Raw genomic sequence first — 19,984 nt, forward strand, 5'->3', positions numbered from 1 at the left:
CGGCTGTTGATCCAGGGCAAGCACATGTTAGTTTGGACAGACAACATGGCAATGGTAGCATATGTCAACCGTCAAGGTGGTCTGCACTCCCGTTGTATGTCACAATTCGCCCGCCGTCTCCTGTGACCCCTATTGTCACTACATCTACACAACATCTCGTTCCCTCCATCAGGGAACGGAGGTTACGCAAGTAACCAGGATGTTACAGTGATTGGAAGCAATATATTATAGTTAGTTTAGTTTATTTTAAGAATTAAAATGACATTTGCTGCATGCTTTAAAAAAAAATTATTTTAATTGTTTTTGTGTGTACATATTTTTAACAAAAAGCATTACTTCTGGGTTTTTTCTTCACATGTTTGTGTCTTACTGGGTTAATCTACATTAATTTATATCCAGTGCAAGTAATCACATGATGAAAAAGGATGCAGTGAATGGGGTGGGTGAAAAATGGAATATAAACTAACACTGAATAAAACCTATTTCTAATACAGTTATCACCCTTAGTGCAATTTCTTTTATTCCATCTTTATCATAGTTTTCTATCTAAGTCACATTAGGCATGTTGATACTGTGGAAATCATGCAAATCAATGCAAAAAAATACTGAATCCTAGGGAAATCATAAAAGCCAATGCAAAAAAGGTTGCATCCTTGGGCAATCATACAAATCAATGCAACAGAATTTCACTTGAAGTTTATCTTCAAAGATCTAGGGTATTTTGTATTGCTACATGGCTGCCCTGTAATAAAAAAGTGCGTTATGGCCTTCTTTGAAATTGTATTGTATGCCTTGTGTTCATTTGTCCTCATTACATATATAAGGTTTGGCAGAAGAATAAACACATAAAAGCCTAAGGCACTGTAATTTATGTACATTTTCCAATATTGCTGATAGTCTGGGTTTAAAAACAGTCAGCTGAAAATATGAAAATCAGAATACACAAAATAATAAATGGCTAAATATTTATATATTACATAAGTATAGAGCTCATGTCAAAGGCATTAACATGTGCTATTTCAATGTCTTATTTAGCATTTATAACCAATGTGGTCAATACATTTGTATCAAATGAGGGCAAACATCACACAAAATATCATGTAAGTGTATCAAAGACAACTGTAAATTCCATAAGGCTAGTTGATCAACTAAAGGATAAATCGAAACAAAGATATTTGATGTCTTAATATATTTCAGATACTAGAATATTACTGAGAAAATAAAGACACTAAACTGTGCAAAAAGCAGTGCATCCTTTCAGTTTTCAATCACAAATGCGAGGTCTGATTTTTAAACCCTAGGCCTCTCACATTAATACATACATAATATGATTAAACCGGTACTTTTATATGTATTTAAATATATATTGAAATGCATGTGTGTGCTTCATCATAATTTGTCAATCTGAACTAAATATATTTATATTTTTACAGTTAAATATTGGGAAAAAATGAAATCACAGCTCCACAAAGCAGAAACTCCAACACACAGACAAAAGTGCATTCAAACTTGGGCCACAGTGATTTACATTATAATGCATACAGTTCTCCTGCAGTGAAGTATTAGGAGTGGGAAATGCTTCATATTTCTTTTTTTTTTTCTTGCCATTGGAAGTTTCCGCAGGATGTAAGATATTTGCATTTTATCATGGGAAAAAGTTTATTAGCATGGTCTTGATGTTGCAATAACTCCTTAGGCTTTGGTAAGTGTTACTGTCATATTCAAAGAGTTGGGCTGGCCAGTAAAAGTTTATTTGATATGTCACCTCCCAGTCTACTGTCCAAATAAATTGGAGCCTTCTCTTCAGATGTATTGTTAATGTGCAATCCAAGTGTCATGCTTTCAAATGGGTCCCTCTGAGAAAAACAATAATATAAGTGAGCATCATTATGTATGTCAAATGGCTAGAATAGAATTGTTTCTTCTTAATCAAAGAGTAAAGGAACATACACTATCATGTAATAAACATCACATTAACTGTGTGAGTTAGAATTTGATAGTATTAAGTTATCTGCCATTATTTAGATATTCTGATATAATATAGATTTTTTGGGTAAATGGCTTTTTTTTTTTTTTTTTTACTGATATGGGATTCGGTAATAAGTACTTGATTGTCTCTCAGGGGGGATCTGTGCTGGCTGTTGTATCAGGGTGTCATTGTTCCTCATAGCCAGAAGTGGGGTAGGCCTCTCCTTCCTGACCCTGAAGCATGTACTGGGACACAGCAGCAGGCATGAGGGCGTTAGCCAACTCCTGCAGATGCACAAATACACGTTTAGTAATTTGTTCTTGCTGCAATGTAAAATCTCCCTCTATTTGATAATACAAACATGATTTTACAAAATGTTGTTGTCACATTTTTTGTCATCACCTGTAACATCATATATATATATATATATATATATATACACATCATACTGTAGTTAAGTTTTTCCAAATTTAAGTAAACTCACTGATTTGAGGTTTGGGTCCATTTCTGTGAAGTTCCACTCATTCAAAGGCAGATTAAATGTGAAGGGCTGTGAGAAAGCGTAGAGGTCATTGGTTATTGAGGGCGGATATTTTTCATTATGATGATTTTATAATAGGTTATATGACTATACATGTTGGGGGATTCTCCTGGTCTTATTTGAATCTAAAATGAAAACGCATAAGAAATTATATTTTGCATCTAGAACATGAAGCTGTGACATTATTTACATGATAGTTACGCCCCCACCGCCCCACCCCCCACAATTTTCATTACCACAATGCGGAAAAAAAGATGCTCATTATGATATTCTCATTACAGTAAATTATTTATATCACAATTGGTATCGATGATTTTAAATAAAAAAAATCCTTGTACAACAGAATTATTTTACTGTAAAACAGTAAAAAATTTATGTGCTATGGTAATGATAATCATCAGTGAAAACCATTGAAATAGTCAAAGTAAAAAAGTCTAGACCTTTCATGGTAATGAGAATTGGCTGGTAAAATGTGTGTCCAAGTGTCCTGGAAATAATGTCACAATTCTTCATGCATTACAGTATATATTTGGTATTGGGTAAATATGACCAGGACATTTTCTTGACAGGTTTTGTGAGAATCACCAATATCCTCCTATCCACTAGCATGTCTGCATGACTGCTCTCTCTCTCTCTCTCTCTCTCTCTCTCTCTCTCTCTCTCTCTCTCTCTCTCTCTCTCTCTCTTTCTCTCTCTCTCTCTCTCTCTCTCTCTCTCTGTAGAACTACACTTACATCCGTAGCTGCAGCATTGGGCTCCATGCTCTGCTGGTGACTCCTCAGAAGCAGCTGTAGATCCTCCAGGCTCATGTCTACGTTCCCCACACCATCAGGCATCTCTAGTCTTTAACACAGAAGTAAATGTGTTCTGAGTGGTTGTTAGTGTACTGCTATGCAGTTGCTTGGCTATGGTGTGCTGGATGTTTGCTAAGTGGTAACTTACTGGTCCATGTCAAAAGAGCCCATGTTATATGCATATGCTATACAAATAGCTTAAGAACAGATTAGATGTATAAATTGTGTATTTTTTGTCATTTTTGGTAGAGGCAACCAATAATTGTCTGAACAGGGCAACCTGTAATTTCAGGATGAAATGATAAGAAAGTAACATGCATATTTATGGAGACTTCCACAAATTGAGCAAACTGCTCCTGTTTCCTACAACAGACTGAAGTTGTAACCAGTTTTCACATCATAAATAACCATTGCACGAACAGGTCTTAATCAATCCTCAAACAATATTCATAACTTTTCTTACCAAAGCAAATCATAACTGCTGAGTTTTAGATTTGTTTGTTATTTTGCCATTTATTATATATTATACCTCTCCAGCATGGGTCTTTTGGTCCTTCTCTGTCCCAAGCTAGATCCTCTGCCCTCTAGGACGGACTGTACCATGGCAACAGGGAGGACAGGGGGCTCAGCACATATCCCACAGGAGCCAAGTGGTACACCTTCCCCTCGTCCCGTCACCCCAGGACTCACTGGCTCTTCCTTAATCAGCATCAGACACTTTTCCCTAGACAAACAGATCACATATTAATCCATACAAACATACAGAAACATACAGTAGCTAAATCTTTGTGAATGTGGCTAATATTAGGTTTTCACTAAAGGTTTCACTAAACTGTTCGGTTTTTGAAGTCTTCAAGAAGGAAAATTAATTCTGAAAGTCTGATCACTCACCTTGATTCCTCTGTCTGCATTTGCAAAGCCATGTTGGCAGACTGTGACATTTCAGTGACATCAGAGATTACTGGCCCTCCTGTCATTGCACTGCTAGTGGAGCAGGATGCATTTTCTGTGGGTGGCTGAACGTAAAAGAGAAAGAGAGAGATTCTGTCTTTGTCATATACTGTATTTGATAGAGGCATGATGGATTGAGTAATATCTTCTGTGTTGGGTTTCTGCATCCATCCCCAGAGGAAATTTTTATTTCTCAGACGTTGCCTTTCTCATGGCTTTGGAGACATACATTTCCAGTTATGTTTCATTTAAGTATCAAACTTGTTTCAGATGTTTCTCTTAAAATGTCTTCCCTGTTGCAAAGACCAACTTTACCAGCTGAATTTTGCTGGTCCACTAGTTAGACCTGCCCTAGACCAGCACTAACCAGCATAAACCAGTGAGGACAGCATGCAAATTCATGCTGATAAAAGCTTGTTGCTCCATCTCGGTTAGCAGCAAAAAAAAAAAAAAAAAAAAAAAAAAAAAAAAAAAAGAGTGTCTGTTTGTACCCTGGTGTAAATAGCATCTGCCACACAGGGCAGCTATTTGCACTCCAATAGTCTGGTGGAACCACATAAATATACGACAAACTAACCAATAGATGTGGCTGCAGAGGCGAGGGGAGTAAAGACGGTGTGAATGTGTACTGTTGTCCAAGCAACCTGTTCGAATCCACATTTTGTCCCACTCTTTTTCCCATCCAATTTCCTGTTTCCACTCTTAATATTTCCTGTAATACTACTTCAAATAATGGATAAAAATGAATATAAATGTTGGTTTCATCGCAGTGATTTGGTCACGGTGAACGTCGAGGAGTGCAGAAAAGGGCTGATCCAGAGGTGGGGTATTTCAATCACATTCATTCCCGCGTGAAACCATGGTTACTGTAACAAATCTGAGGTTATGTTTTCTAAGGTGAGGTTAAGGTCAGGTATAGGACTAGGGGTTAATGTGGTTTGTCTGTTGGACTCTAAATAAACACAATAAACACACTGCAGTGATGCCCATACTGTATGTTAGTATTTAAATATATGTGCAAATAGTATCTGAAACTATTTGCACAAGGGTGCAATTAGTATCTACCATTATTTGCACCAGGGTGCAATTAGTATCTACCATTACTTGCACCAGGGTTGGGGAGCAAATAATAAATAATCTGACACTATTTGCACTGGGGTATTATTTGCACCAGGGTGCAAATAGAATCTGCCAAAAAAAAAAAAAAAAAACTAGACAACTGACATACAGTAAGAATATAAAATAAAACTGTTAAATAAATTATTATAACATACAGAAACTCAGATAATGTGGTTTTGGATTTAATAAGAAATGTTTGAGTTTGAAATCTCTGACTTGTACACTTTGGTACCTTGGCAAATCGTACAGTTTGAGACATTGTTGAGATCTCTACTGAAACTTAAGACTAGCTGAGACGTGTGAGGTTATTAGCATATTTTCTCAGAAGAAAAATCTGAGAAGCTGGAAACTTAAGACCTCAAGATGCTCTCCGTTTGATCTCTCTCATGGAGAAACAATTGAGACATTAAAGAGATCTTAATTGTGATTTCTTTTTCCAATGGGTGTGTTCCGACTTCATTTAAGCAGTACATAAAATAACAGAATTTACTGTATTTTGCTCTCTGAACTTAATTATTGTGATTCTTTGCCTAATTCTGAAGGCATGTTTTAATATAGAGGGATTCCTCACCGACTGGATGTAGAAGGATTCTTGCAAGGACTCCATAGAGTGACTATGGCTGAATTTGGAGGCAGGAGGGGTGGAGCAGCTGGCATCCAACATTAGAGGGCTGAGGAAAAGGAAATAAGCAGCAAATAATGGAAAGAAGCCACATTATCACCAATAAGTGTTCAGTGTCAAATACAAAGACTTTATGGCTGTCGTTGTGATGTATAAACCTTCTGCCCTCTTGTGGATTTTGTGCATCAATGCTGTTTTTAATAAGCCACTTTGAAGTTGTGGTGAAGCGCAGAGCACTGGGCCTTGTGGTCCCTCTTACCCATTTTGTTCTCATGCATCACACTAGCTGACGGTGCACCTTTCAATAGAGGGAAGAGGGTCATGCGCTCCAGATCAGGTGTGTGTGTGTTTGTAGGTACATGTGTGAGGGCTCGAGCGCAGAAGTTCTGACTCAACATTCAGCTCCATTCATCCCATCGCAGGCTGTGAATTGTATCAGCTGACTGTTTCCAGCTGAGCTGGCCGTTCCCCACTGTGTTTGTGTTGGAGCATCAGGCTGTTGATTGCTCATTTCTGTTTGCTCTTTTTGTGTGTTTGTGTGTGTGTGTGTGTGTAATTACAAGGGTATTATGCTATAAATGTGGTTTATGAGGACATTTCTAGTGTCCCCATAATTCAAATCGCTTAAAAACATACTGCACAATGTTTTTTTGAAAATGTAAAAATGCAGAAAGTTTTTTGTGAGGGTTAGGTTTAGGGGTAGAGTTAGGGGATAGAATCTATAGTTCATACAGTATAAAAATTTTTATGTCTATGGGGAGTCTTCATAAGGATAGCCACACCAACGTGTGTGTGTGTGTGTGTGTGTGTGTGTGTGTGTGTGTGTGTGTGTGTGTGTGAATGTGTGGATCATTACAAAATCAGATGCATCAGATGAGTGCTTGTGTGTGTGTGTGTGTGTGTTATGGATGAATGAGTAAACTCACAGCTTTCTCTTCATTCCCACAGTGCTGGGAGTGTTGGACTGCATCTGGCTGAACAGGAACTGAATCAGCTATTAATATACAACAGAAACAGAGTGTGATTCAACATTACTCAGCATCCAGCTCAAAATCAGCACAACAGCATCTTCATCTCTATAATACCCACCTCATTTCTCTCATTGTGGATATGGGCTGTGTCTTACCTTGTTCACAACTTTCTGCTGCTGTGTGTGGTTCTGCCTCAGTGACACTACCTCCCTCCACAGAACATCATTCTGCCTACAAGAGAAAGAGATACACAGCTACACTGAATTTTCACCGTAGACAAGGATATAATTTTAGTGGCGAGTTTCTTTTTAATTTCACTCTCTCAGAGTATAAAGTGCAGCATTAAAAAGAGTCTGCTTGGCAATTCATTTTATTTTTCTGGTTTCACACGTGCTCAGCATCTGCCCGACGATGGATGGATGGATGGATAGATGGATAGGTAGATAGATAGATATATAGATTGATTTATTGATTGATTGATTTTATTATATATTATAGAAATAAATCTAGCATAGTGCCTTCCTGTGGGCATCTGATCATACCACGGGACCCCACTTGTCAGGTGAGCTACTGAATGTTCTATTAAGGCAGTTTAAACAAAACACCAAACCACTGAGATTCACAATGCAGAGGACCCAATGAATGAACCAAACACAGAGGTAGGTGAAAAGTTAGGGGGGTAATATAGGTAAAAGGTCAAGTTGTTGTTTGAGGTTCTGATTTTTTTTTTTATTTTTTTTTTTACCAAGAATGAAGTTTGGGTGCAAATGATGGCATGGAAATGAATTGTTATGTGTATGCGTGTGTATGTGTGTGTATGACTTACTGTTTCATATCCTGCATCTGCATCTCCAGGTTCTCCTGTTGGCTGCGTAGCACCTGCACCTCATACAACAGCTTACTCAAGTCCTCTTGACGCACTTTGGTCTCCTCACTCTTCACTATCGACACCTGGAAGCCAGTTTTATAATCGTTAACAAAAAATAAAACAAAATCTAAATGAATACATTTTTTGTTAATAGAAATAAATATTAACATAAACTGTCAGAGAAAAGGCACTGTGCAAGTACATTTTTGTTTCCAGAGGAACAAAAGAAATAAATGTGCTTTTAAAGGTAGGTCCAATTATTTAAACAAAGCGAGTTATAAATAAGTTAAAAAAAGTAATTCTCGATCTAGATTTAGAAAAGGGTCCCCTTGAGGGTACCACCCAAGTGATGGCCCTTGTACCTTAAAATGTACAGTTTAGTACATTTTGTTTCTGAGAAAGTAATTGAACAAATTGAAACAAATCAAATTCATTTTCATGACGGACTAAAATATTATAAAAATGACCACAAATTAATTCTACACAGTATATTGTAAAATGTGAAAACTTTACAATCTGCCATCATAAAAACATGAAAATGGCACTTTGTAGCGATAACTTTAGATGGCCCTGAGAAATTTATAGCCCAAATTTAATAAACACATTGAAATGAAATCAGTTATCGGTTTTGTTTTATAAAGCTAAATATACTGTACTTAACTAAAAAACAGAACTGAAATTAGAGAAGACTGAAAAAGCTACAACTAAACCAAAACAAACAGGAAAGGAGTAAACTTAACAAACAACAACTAAACTAAATGGAAAGGACACACTGAAAGTAAAATAAAAACTAAAAACCCAAATCTCTAATAACCCTGCAGGGAACATACTTGCACACATACACATCATGCAGGGGTAGTAATAAAAGTAATGGAATAAAATAAATAAACCCCCAGTCTCTCTGTGTGTATTTGTGTCTCTCATCTTCTGACTCAGAGGATGAGAGAGAAAATAAAGCAAGAGTGAGAATCACTTAAAGATGAGACGTCTTACCTTGCGCTTAATGTGTTCAAGTAGATGCTCGTGGCCCTGGAGGAAATAGAGATGCTGGAACTCGGTGTCATCTCTCTCTGGCTTCACCAGCCCACTCTGCTCAATATTCACCACCTTCCTGAAGCCGTCTGAGATAGAAGTGAGAGGTTAACTCATACACTCTTTTGATTTGGAGTGTCAGTGAAAGCTTTGAGAAGTTTATACGCCCAGACAGATACTTACACATGTTGAGCTGTCGTACAAAGCTTGCCATGTTATTGTGTTTGAAGTATTTTGGCAGAACCTCTTTGGCAAATCTACCCTGGTCAAAAACATGGAAGCTAGTGCCAGTCTAGAAGGGAAAAAAAAAACAAGCTAATCAAAATAAAACATGCCTCTGCTTTTGGGTAGTTGTGTGACATGCTACTTAATTTGAAACTATTTTAAATAGCATTTTGCTAATTTTTGAATACATTTTAAAGGGAAAGTTCACCCACAAATTAAAATTTTGTCATCATAGTCACCCTCATGTTGTTCCAAACTCATATGACTTTCTTCTGTGGAAAACAAGAGGATGTTTGGCAGAATGTTAGTCTCAGTCATCATTCACTTTCATTGTGCCAAACATCTTTTGTGTTCCACAAGAGAGAAAGTCTCTTAATTAATTTCTCACATTAATTGAGAAACTGAAATATTTGTACCTAAAATTCATTTGTCGCACTGCAGGATCATTTTAAAAATAACTAGTGAGGCCAAAAGGTTATTAAAAAATGGCTAAAAACTTGGTGAACAGTCACAGGACCTGTTTCCCTCATACATGCATTTAGTCTACATTCAACATAATCTTCATGTTGATTTAAAAAAAATTAATGGACATGTGTCAACTACCCTTTTACAGACATTGATGGATAACAAATATAAAATTATCATTTTGAATCACAAAACAGATTGCATGTGTCTGTGATGTGGGGGTCAGCTAATCATTCTTACTCAAGGTCTTTCTGAAAGACACTGTTTAAATGTGAAACGAAGAGACAGGATTGAGGCAAATCAGAGCGAAACATCTGCTAAGAGCGGAGGAGTGGCCTGCAATGTTTAAAAAAAAAAAAAAAAACTAATTGAATTCTCATCATCTTTGTGATGTTATTTTATTGCTTTTATGCACTGCACTCACAAGTAGCTGTTTGAAGAAGCTGAAATAAAATCAACTCTAGCATAAAAATAAATGGAACACATTATATTTTTAGTAAATTCATTAATGTGCCCTGTACTGGTGATTCACTTTTACGAATATATTTAATCATTTAGCAGATACTTTTAACCAAAGCAACTTACAAATGAGGAAAAGCACAAGCAATTTATCATGCAGGAGCTAACAATATTAGCAATGATATATGCCACTATACCAAATTTCAAGAGTTAACCAGAGTAGTACAAAACTACAGAAAAGTAGAGAAAAGAAATTATGAAGATTATAAACATATAGCTTATAAAGGGAATAAATATAGAAGATACGACATACTTCTTTTTATTAATAAAAAAGTTGTGGTTATAGTTTAATTTAAAAAGTGTATATTCAGGCAACATATACTAAATCAGCTTTGACTGAATTAAACATACACAACTTTAGTCAAGGGTGATTTAATCAAGGGTCCAAAAGAGTCAGACACTATTTATCATCAAACATCAGCCAAAGGATGCTATCAGGGTAAACTCACAGTGCTCCAGCATATTAGATGATTGGTTTCTGGGTCCTCGACTAGAGTCCACAGTTTAGTGAGAAAAGCAGGTACATTGCTGGCGTATCCTCCATCCACACATATAGAACCTGGGTTCTCCTGCATGACTAGACTTAGAAAGCTGTTTCTTTAATCCAGAAGTATTTTAGTCCATTTCCAATCTGATGCTCTCTTGGGACAGGAGTTGCTGATGCTGTTCCTCTCTCGTTTTCCTTCTCTCTCCCTCCCTCTGTGGCCTAGTCATAGGGCCATATCCGTCCCTGCCATTGCCACAGGTCAGAGTCAGCATAAAGCAATGGCCTGCAGCATCACCACTCTACACCCCCATTAAACAAAGAATCCCACAGGAGAACAATACACAGCCACAAAAAGCCTAGAACAATGCCACAATGTCACGCCAAGCAACACAATGCCCAAACACAACCTGAACAGGAGAGTGTGCTGGGCAGATGTGTATGAGTGCTTTTGTGTGGGTTTGAACTGTCATTCATGTAGATAAGATTGTAGTATAAAAAAAAAAAAAAATTGTGGAGTGGTGAATATTTACAAATACACAACTGGCTGAACAGGTTTTATATTCTAATACTGTTTTAAGTGTAATAAACAATGTGTCGTAGCAGGGAAAATAAAAGAAATCCTAAACTGAAAAGAATCAAAGTAAAACGAAAATCAAACTTAAAGTTGTTGTGAATAAAGAAAAGATGTAACACACACATACAGGTACATTATTCACAATGGAAAACAATGGTATTTTGTGAGAATTTCAAACATATTGATACTTGCTAATTCATTTAACCTGTGTTATATGTCATTCTTGAATTATTAATTCCACTTTTTATTGAAACTTTTGGAAACAACAAAATTAAAACATTATGACTAAATTAAAAGTTTCTTTCCAGTTGTTAATATTCTAACATCATGCTTCAGCTAATGCATCTGCCCTTAAAATACCTCACAAGTCACAATTTCACATACACATGTACCCATTTGCCAGTATTAGCTAAACAAATTCACAGAACTAAGAGAAATACTGTATGTTATGATCTCTCTTTTTCCAACCAGCAGGGGGACCCGCAATCCTGATCTGACCTTAAGGGGGCTTTCACACTGGGGACGTTTGCTGCGGTCCGATTCCAAGTGTGATTTTTCCCGGTGCCCCCCGCAGCTTTGGTCTGATGTCACATTCACTTGATTCTATCGAACCCCGGTCCATTTGCGTTCATCTTACGTCATCACAAACACGCATGGAGAACACAACGTGACTCATCATACTTTTTTTTTTTAATTTTTATTTTGGTGCCATTATGCACAGCAGAGTGAACGACAACTGCGTATATGTGCGCTTCATGGTGTAACTCATCAGATGTCCAGGGGAAGGCGGCTTGCTGCTGCTCGCAAACGGCGTTTTTTTGAGGAGACAGCTGATTGCAAGGAATTCATTTGCATCTTTGTTTACACTGCACGCTTACGCTCGTGTCCAAGGTGAAGTTATCGCCACTGTCATCTCCTATTATACCCTATATTTATAACCTATAATAGTATTTATATATAGTATTAATATGGTGTATAGATAGATAGATAGATAGATGTCGTCATCGGCTAAAACGCATGCGCAGATTACTTTACTTCCTGAACGAGTGCGCACCCAAGTCCGAGTTGCTTTCACATTCACGCGAATCGCGCTACAGTTCCATTGCAACCGAACTCAGACCACCTCTTACAGGTAGTCTCGGGTTCGGTACTGCGGTGCGCTCCCCGGTCTGCATGACAGCTTTCACATTACCAATTTTTCATGCGAACCGTGATGTGTTTCGAACTAAGCTGCCAGTGTGAAAGCACCCTAGTCTTTAAAGTTCTACCTCTCATTACCCATACAACACAGACGTCCGTTCGTACTATTTTTTTAAGTTGTTTTTCTACGTAAATTTGCGCTAGAGTTTAGACATAGCCTATGTCTTTGACGTTGCACCGCGTCTCTATGTTTTTTCATTGTGTCGCGCAGGACCACATGCATTCTGTTCTATTTCTTGTGCTACGTCAAGCTAAGCGCAAGAACACGTTCACTGAACGTTTATCTTTCAAACTGTAATGTAGCGCCATCAAAGGGCAAGTGTCTGACAAGTCTCTACTCTAACGCCATCTCAAAGGCAAGTTCATTTCTAGCAGCTTAAAGGGATAACTCACCCAAAAATGAAAATTCTCTTCTCATTCACTCACCCTCATGCCATCCCAGATGTTTATGACTTTCTTTCTTCAACAAAACACAAACGAAGATTTGAAGAAAAATATCTCTATAGGTCCATACAGTGCAAATTAATGGTGATTAGACCTTTGTAGCTCCAAAAATTAAATCAAGGAAACATAAAAGTAATCCATATGACTACAGTGTTTAAATCCATATCTTCAGAAGAAATATAATAGGTGTGGGTGAGAAACAGAAAATACTTAAGCCCATTTTTACTCTAAATATCCACTTTCACTTTCAGATGTGAAAGTAAAACTAAAGAGGCACCACATGTGACTTTCAAATGTAAAAGTGTAAGTGGAGATTTAGATAAAAAAAATTCAGTTTTGTTCTGTTTCTCATCCACACCAACTCTATCACTTCTGAAGATATGGATTTAACCACTGGAGTCTGATGGATTACTTCTATGTTTCCTTTATGTGATTTTTGGAGCTTCAAAGTTTTGGTCACCATTCACTTGCATTGTACAGACCTAAAAAGCTGAGATATTTTTCTAAAAATCTTTGTTTGTGTTCTGCTGAAGAAAGAAAGTCATACACATCTAGGATGGCATGAGGGTGAGTAAATGATGAGATAATTTTCATTTTTGGGTGAACTATCCCTTTAAACTGAGGCTTTGGGGAAACTTTGCCATTTGCAGTCTTCTCTTCATCAGTGTAATTCCTGTACATACTTCCTGTTCAATAAAGGTTTGTCAACATGATTGCACATCGTATAATAAAGGCAGGTGAATCATATATATCAAGTCCAGAAGCCACACTTTAATTAGTGCTCCGGAAGTAGTCTTTGTTTTGTTTTGCATGAGAAAGCATGTGAGGATACACACTTCTTTCCTTTGTTGTTATGTAGGAGGTGGGTCCATGTTTGTGTGTGTAACCATGAGTGGGTAGTAACTGACCATTTGAAAGCTAGATGTTGATAATGTAGGTGGGAAAATTTGGTTGCTAGGCATCTGCAAATGAATTTTATCTGAGGAGATTAATTTGACTCAGTTATGGATCAAGCTATGGTGCTTGCTTGCAATTTCCTTTTAGTAATAGTATTAATTTTCTCCATATCCCTAAGTAACGCCATAGTTTTTCAAAAACTTTTGTTGTATCCCCTATCATATTTGTCCCTGCAGTCATGTGGCCAATTTGAATCTATGGAATCATAGTTGCCATAACCAGGATTGTCATGTACCTTTTTTTTTTGTTGTTGAGGGGATACTAGTGGCAGTCTTGGCTCACTCTGGATTAAACTAATGAACTGGTGGTCTCGGTCTTGACAGCCCGGACGGCAACACAGCTGCATTTATTCAGCATTATGCTTATGCTAATCTGACCAAACACATAATCCATTAGTGATTATACACTCAATGAGCAATTTTAACCATGGACACATGTCTGTCCATATCCATTTAGTCAGTTCAGACACAAAACTGTAAAGAAAATTAATGGTTAAAAATGATTAAACAGAAATAACCTAATTAATTAAACACTTAAAGATGCAGTGGTGATTATAGGTGACAGAGATGAGAATGATGAGGTTAGAGAGAGAAGAGACGTCTACAGTCATAAATATTTCAATTTGACTGCTGTGTTAGGACTGTGACTTTTAACTTCGTGTGGAACTGGGGCCATAGTGAGATCAAAGCCACATGCTCTGAGAAAGGGAAACCCAACATATCATAGTCCAAAACTGAGTTTGTTTAAGATGAAAGAAGAAATACAGATTTATCTTGGCTATTTCTTGCATTATTAATATTTTATTTCATAAATATTTCTAAACATTTGAGTCTGTTGTATTAAAGAATATTACAATACAGCTGTAGGCTAGATAATTACTTTGCACATAAAGATTACTCTGATGTATAAGTAGATTATGGAGGCTCAGAATCAATATATCCTGTCAGTTACTTTTCCCAATTCAGGGACATGAAAATGACTGAACTGTATTGTCAGGGCGATTTCGAAGTCTAATTGTTGAAACCCTCGACTGGCTTACTGATAACTGCCTTTGCGGTCCAATAAACTTCAGTAAGCTATTCAATAAACCTCTCACTTCTATTCAGAATGCATATGTAAGGCATTAAAACTGAGAAGAGGAATTGGATATTTGGTATTTTCTTGACTGGTTGACTTTTCCACAAACTGTATGTATATATATATATATATATATATATATATATATATATATATATATATATATATATATATATATATACTGTATCTAAGCTCAGCAAAAAAAGAAACATCCTCTCACTTTCAACTGCTTTTATTTTCAGCAAACTTAACATGTGTAAATATTTGTATGAACATAAAAAGATTCAGCAACTAAGACATAAACTGAACAAGTTTCATAGACACGTGACTAACAGAAATGGAATAATGTGTCCCTGAACAAAATCAGAAGTAACAGTCAGTATATGGAATGGCCACCAGCTGCATTAAGTATTGCAGTGCATCTCCTCCTCATGGACTGCACCAGATTTGCCAGTTCTTACTGTGAGATGTTACCACACTCTTCCACCATGGCACTTGCAAGTTCCCGGACATTTCTGGGGGGAATGGCCTTAGCCCTCACCCTCCAATCCAACAGGTCCAAGACGTGAGGTCTCGGCTCTTCGCTGGCCATGGCAGAACACTGACACACACAGAACGAGCAGTATGGCTGGTGGCATTGTCATGCTGGAGGGTCATGTCAGGATGAGCCTGCAGGAAGGGTACCACATGAGGGAGGATGATGTCTTCCCTGTAACGCACAGCGTACGGTACACGCAGTCACACAAATGATTACATACTATCTTAGAATGCATGAAACCAATTTTACAACAACATATAACGAACAACACAAACCACGTAGAACTAAAATGATAAAAGATTGCAGAGCAACACAGGACCGCACGGAACCAAAACTTAACAGAACAGAGCGCCAGACCAACTGCGGATCAGATAAATGCATGTGAAGTTTCCCCCCTTCCATCATCGATCCTCCACCAAATTTCACAGTGGGTGCGAGACACTGTGGCTTGTAGGCCTCTCCAGGTCTCCGTTTAACCATTAACCGACCAGGTGGAGGGTCGGTGATGATCTGGGGGTGCTTCAGCAAAGCTGGAATCATTGTGAAGGATGCATGAATCAAGCCACGTACAAGGTTATCCTGGAAGAAAACATGCTTCCTTCTGCTCTGACAATGTTCCCCAACTCTGAGGATTGTTTTATCCAGCAGGACAATGCTCCATGCCACACAGCCAGGTCAATCAAGGTGTGGATGGAGGACCACCAGATCAAGACCCTGTCATGGCCAGCCCAATCTCCAGACCTGAACCCCATTGAAAACTTCTGGAATGTGATCAAGAGGAAGATGGATGGCCACAAACAATCAAACAAAGCCAAGCTGCTTGTGAACAGCAATATGAAAGACTGGTAGAGAGCATGCCAAGATGCATGAAAACCGTGATTGAAAGTCAGGGTTTTTCCACCAAATATTGATCTCTAAACTCTTCCTAAGTCAAAACATTAGTATTGTGTTGTTTAAAAATGAATATGAACTTGTTTTCTTTGCATTATTCGAGGTCTGAAAACACTGCATCTTTTTGTTATTTTGACCAGTTGTCATTTTCTGCAAATAAATGCTATAAATGAGAATATTTTTATTTGGAATTTGGGAGAAATGTTGTGAGTACTTTATTGAATAAAACAAAAATGTTCATTTTTAATAAAACACATACCTATAAATAGTCAATCCAGAGAAACTGATAATTTTGCAGTGGATTCTTAATTTATTCCAGAGCTGTATATATATATATATATATATATATATTAAGCAATATCACAGGAGCAAGAGTGCGATATGGCCATATATCAGCACTGCTGTGATTCAGTGTGCTGTAGGTAATCACAGCAGTGCTGATTTAGAGCTATATCGCACGATTGCTCCTGTGATATTGCTTATATACAACAGTTCAATGAACAATTAAATAAAAAAATTGTTTTGGAAAAACTGAGTACGGTCACAAAAAATGCATTTGTGCATGGAACTACTTTCTTACACGACAGATCAGAATCTGCCATTGCTGGTTCAAACCAAATGATGCATCCAAGCCTCTCAAAAGCATAACTTCAGAACTACTAGTATCACAGCTTGGGCTGTTTCTAACATGTTATTGGAGAAATAATGATGTGTGTGTGTGTGTGTGTGTGTGTGTGTGTGTGTGTGAGAGAGAGAGAGAGAGAGAGGGAGAGAGAGAGATGGAGCATGTGCGATCACCAGTTGATGATGCTGTAGTCTGTTAGTCAGCTTTCTGAAGATAATGTCATTTTGGTGAAATACATCCTATTTTCTCAGTGGAAAAATAGCCATCCAAGCAGGGGTATTCCTCCTTATTTCACGGTAGCCAGTGCGCAAGAGTCTTTCACTATAGAAACCGCAATGTCCTCTGCCATTTTGTCCTCTCCAATGTGGAAAGTCCGGTAAGAGGTAAGCGCCTTGAGTTTGTGTAATTAATCAGTCTGTGTCTCTCAGCTGTGATGAGCCTTTATGCTGAAGTTGTTAGTTTAAAGCCATTTAAAGCTATTTCCTAGCTTTAGTAATGTAGTAGTAATATGGGCATTCACGGAGGCTGTTGAATATTAACATTGAGTGATGCTGACTCACTTCATGTCACCGACTCAAATTACACGCAAAAATTGTCTTTTGCCTCCACCTGCTGGCTAAAATATGTAATGTCACAATATTAAATGTAAAGAGACAGATGGCTCTTAACACATCTGCACTGCTCTTACACTTTAGATTAGAACGGCACGAACACAAGCGGAGTGATACACACAGTGAAGCCTCCAAATGCTGATGGTGTGAGACAATCAGTACTCATGGAGCATCTCTTGTCCAATCAGATTCGAGGACCGGAACTAACTGTTGTATATATATATATATATATATATATATATATATATGTGTGTGTGTGTGTGTGTGTGTGTGTGAGTGTCAAATCAAATCAAAATCAAATCCCTTTATTGTCACTCCATATAACCATATACACAAGTGCAACAGTGGGTGAAAGTCTTGGGTGTGGTTCCAAGCAATATAGCAGTATGACAATTACAATAAACATCTGATTTACACAACACAGTTTACACATCTTGTTACACAATATACAATATACACATAATAATATACAATATACAATATACAAAAAATAAGAAGACTGTATAAAAAAAAATACAATATACAGTATACACAAAATAAGAAGACTGTATACAATAAAAATACGCTGTACCCCTCCTCCCATGTAATCAGTGGAAATAAATATGAAGTGTTGTGCTGACATTCAGCTGTCGGTTGATAGTCAGTTGCCAGTGTGTTATTAAGTAAAGTATAAAATGTGGGTCCAGTCTGAGGCTAATAAAGTACGGTGCTGATATATGTATCGTGAGTGATCAAGAGTTCAAAAGTCTGATTGATTGGGGGAAGAAGCTGTCATGAAGTCGTCTGGTGCGGGTCCTGTTGCTGCAATACTGCCTGCCTGATGGTAGCAGTGAGAGCAGCCCATGGTTTGGGTGGCTGGAGTCTCTGATGATCCTCCAAGCTTTTTTCACACACCGCCTCTATAGATGTCCTGGAGGGAGGGAAGTCTTACTGACATTGAGGGAGAGGTTGTGCTGCTGACACCAGCATGTCAGAGTGTGCACCTCCTCTCTGTAGGCTGTTTCATCATTGTCAGTGATCAGATCTACCACCGTCGTGGTAACCGTCGCAAACTTAATGCTGGCATTGGAGCTATGTGTTACCACACAGTCATGTGTGTACAGGAAATACAGGAATGGGCTGAGAACACAGCCCTGCGGGGCTCCAGTGTTGAGGGTCAGTGATGAGGAGATGTTGTTGCACATTCTAACCATCTGGCCTCTGCTTGACAGGAAGCCAGGATCCAGTTGCACAGCAAGCTGTTTAAGCCCAGAGCCCGGAGATTCACATCAAGCTTGGAGGGCACTATGGTGTTGAAACAGCATTCTCACATATGTGTTCCTTTTTTCCAGGTGGGAGAGAGCAGTGTGTAGTGTAGATGCAATGGCATCATCAGTGGAGCGGTTGTTGTGGTAAGCAAACTGCAGTGAGTCCAGTGAGGCAGGCAGCATAGAGCAGATGTAATCTCTGATTAGTCTCTCAAAACATTTGCTGATGATGGGGGTCAGAGCAACAGGACGCCAGTCATTTAAGCAAGTGATTTTGGATTGCTTTGGTACAGGCACAATGGTGGACATTTTAAAGCATGTGGGGACCACAGACAAGGAGAGGGAAAGATTTAAAATGTCCGTAAAAATGCATGCTCTGATGACGTGGCCCGGAATGCCATCTGGACCCGCAGCTTTACGGATATTCACCCGTTGGAAAGATCGGGTTACATCTGCTTCAGAGACGGAGAGTGAACTAACCTCTGTAGCTTCGGCTGTGAGAGCTCTCTCAGCGAGGGCGGTGTTATTTCCCTCGAAACGAGCATAAAAAGTATTAAGCTCAGCCAGGAGAGAGGCAGCGGTGTCCACGGTGGAGTTTTTATTCCCTTTGAAGTCCGTGATGATATTAAGTCAATGCCACATGCTTTTAGAGATGGTGGTGTTGAACTGTCCTTCAATCTTGTCCCTGTACTGGCATTTGGCTGCTCTGATAGTTTTGCGGAGGGCATAACTTGTTTGTTTATACTCCTCTGCATTCCCAGAATTAAAAGCGGAGGTCCACGCATTAAGTGCTGCACGAACGTCGCTATTAATCCACGGTTTCTGGTTAGGGTAGATCCGTATTGTTTTGGTCGGCACTACATCATCTATGCACATCCTGATGAAACTCGATGTCGTCATCAGAGGCGGACCAGAACATCTCCCAGTCCACGTGATCAAAACAGTCTTGTAGCATAGAATCTGATCGGTCCGACCGGCACTGGATCATTCTGAGAGCGGATGTTTCCTGTTTCAATTTCTGCCTGTAAGCAGGCGGAAGCAGAACGGAAGAGTGGTCCGATTTACATCATCGTGCGTGTGTGTGTGTGTGTGTGTGTGTGTGAGTGTGTCACAATCCCTGCTGTACTGTTCTGTGTTTGTCTCTGTTTTGTTTTGTGAGCACTTAGCTGTGTGTGTTTGCTAGCCATGTGCTCTCCCTGCTCCGCCTCGTTCCCCTAACCACACCCACTTGTTAGTCTAGTCATTGTTATGTTGATT

The 19,984-nt window shown here is 38.4% G+C and overlaps 2 protein-coding genes across 2 annotated transcripts in view; both read right to left on the reverse strand.

The window, feature by feature from the left end:
• Positions 1-19,984, reverse strand: part of LOC127417146 (leukotriene B4 receptor 1-like) — a 186,118-nt gene that overhangs the window by 30,010 nt on the left and 136,124 nt on the right. The window lies entirely within an intron of this gene.
• LOC127417142 (heat shock factor protein 4-like) lies at positions 320-10,753 on the reverse strand. Its single transcript, XM_051656866.1, has 13 exons — positions 10,526-10,753; positions 9,051-9,159; positions 8,829-8,956; positions 7,794-7,918; positions 7,123-7,198; positions 6,923-6,990; positions 5,946-6,045; positions 4,196-4,320; positions 3,834-4,028; positions 3,245-3,353; positions 2,454-2,519; positions 2,108-2,253; positions 320-1,856 (listed from the first exon to the last, which is right to left on the reverse strand). Exons 1-12 carry the CDS (start codon positions 10,649-10,651, stop codon positions 2,155-2,157), a joined length of 1,326 nt encoding a protein of 441 aa, XP_051512826.1. The 5' UTR covers positions 10,652-10,753; the 3' UTR covers positions 320-1,856; positions 2,108-2,154.

This window comes from Myxocyprinus asiaticus, chromosome 26, assembly GCF_019703515.2.
Source record: "Myxocyprinus asiaticus isolate MX2 ecotype Aquarium Trade chromosome 26, UBuf_Myxa_2, whole genome shotgun sequence".
Taxonomy (NCBI): Eukaryota; Metazoa; Chordata; class Actinopteri; order Cypriniformes; family Catostomidae; genus Myxocyprinus; species Myxocyprinus asiaticus.

Coding starts and splice junctions, on each gene's coding strand:
- LOC127417142 (XM_051656866.1), bottom strand. CDS start 10,651: ATGCAGGAGAACCCAGGTTCTATATGTGTGGATGGAGGATACGCCAGC. Junction 8,957..9,050: donor TGTACGACAGCTCAACATGT/GTAAGTATCTGT, acceptor CTTCTATCTCAG/ACGGCTTCAGGAAGGTGGTG. Junction 7,919..8,828: donor TTGAACACATTAAGCGCAAG/GTAAGACGTCTC, acceptor ACTGGCTTCCAG/GTGTCGATAGTGAAGAGTGA.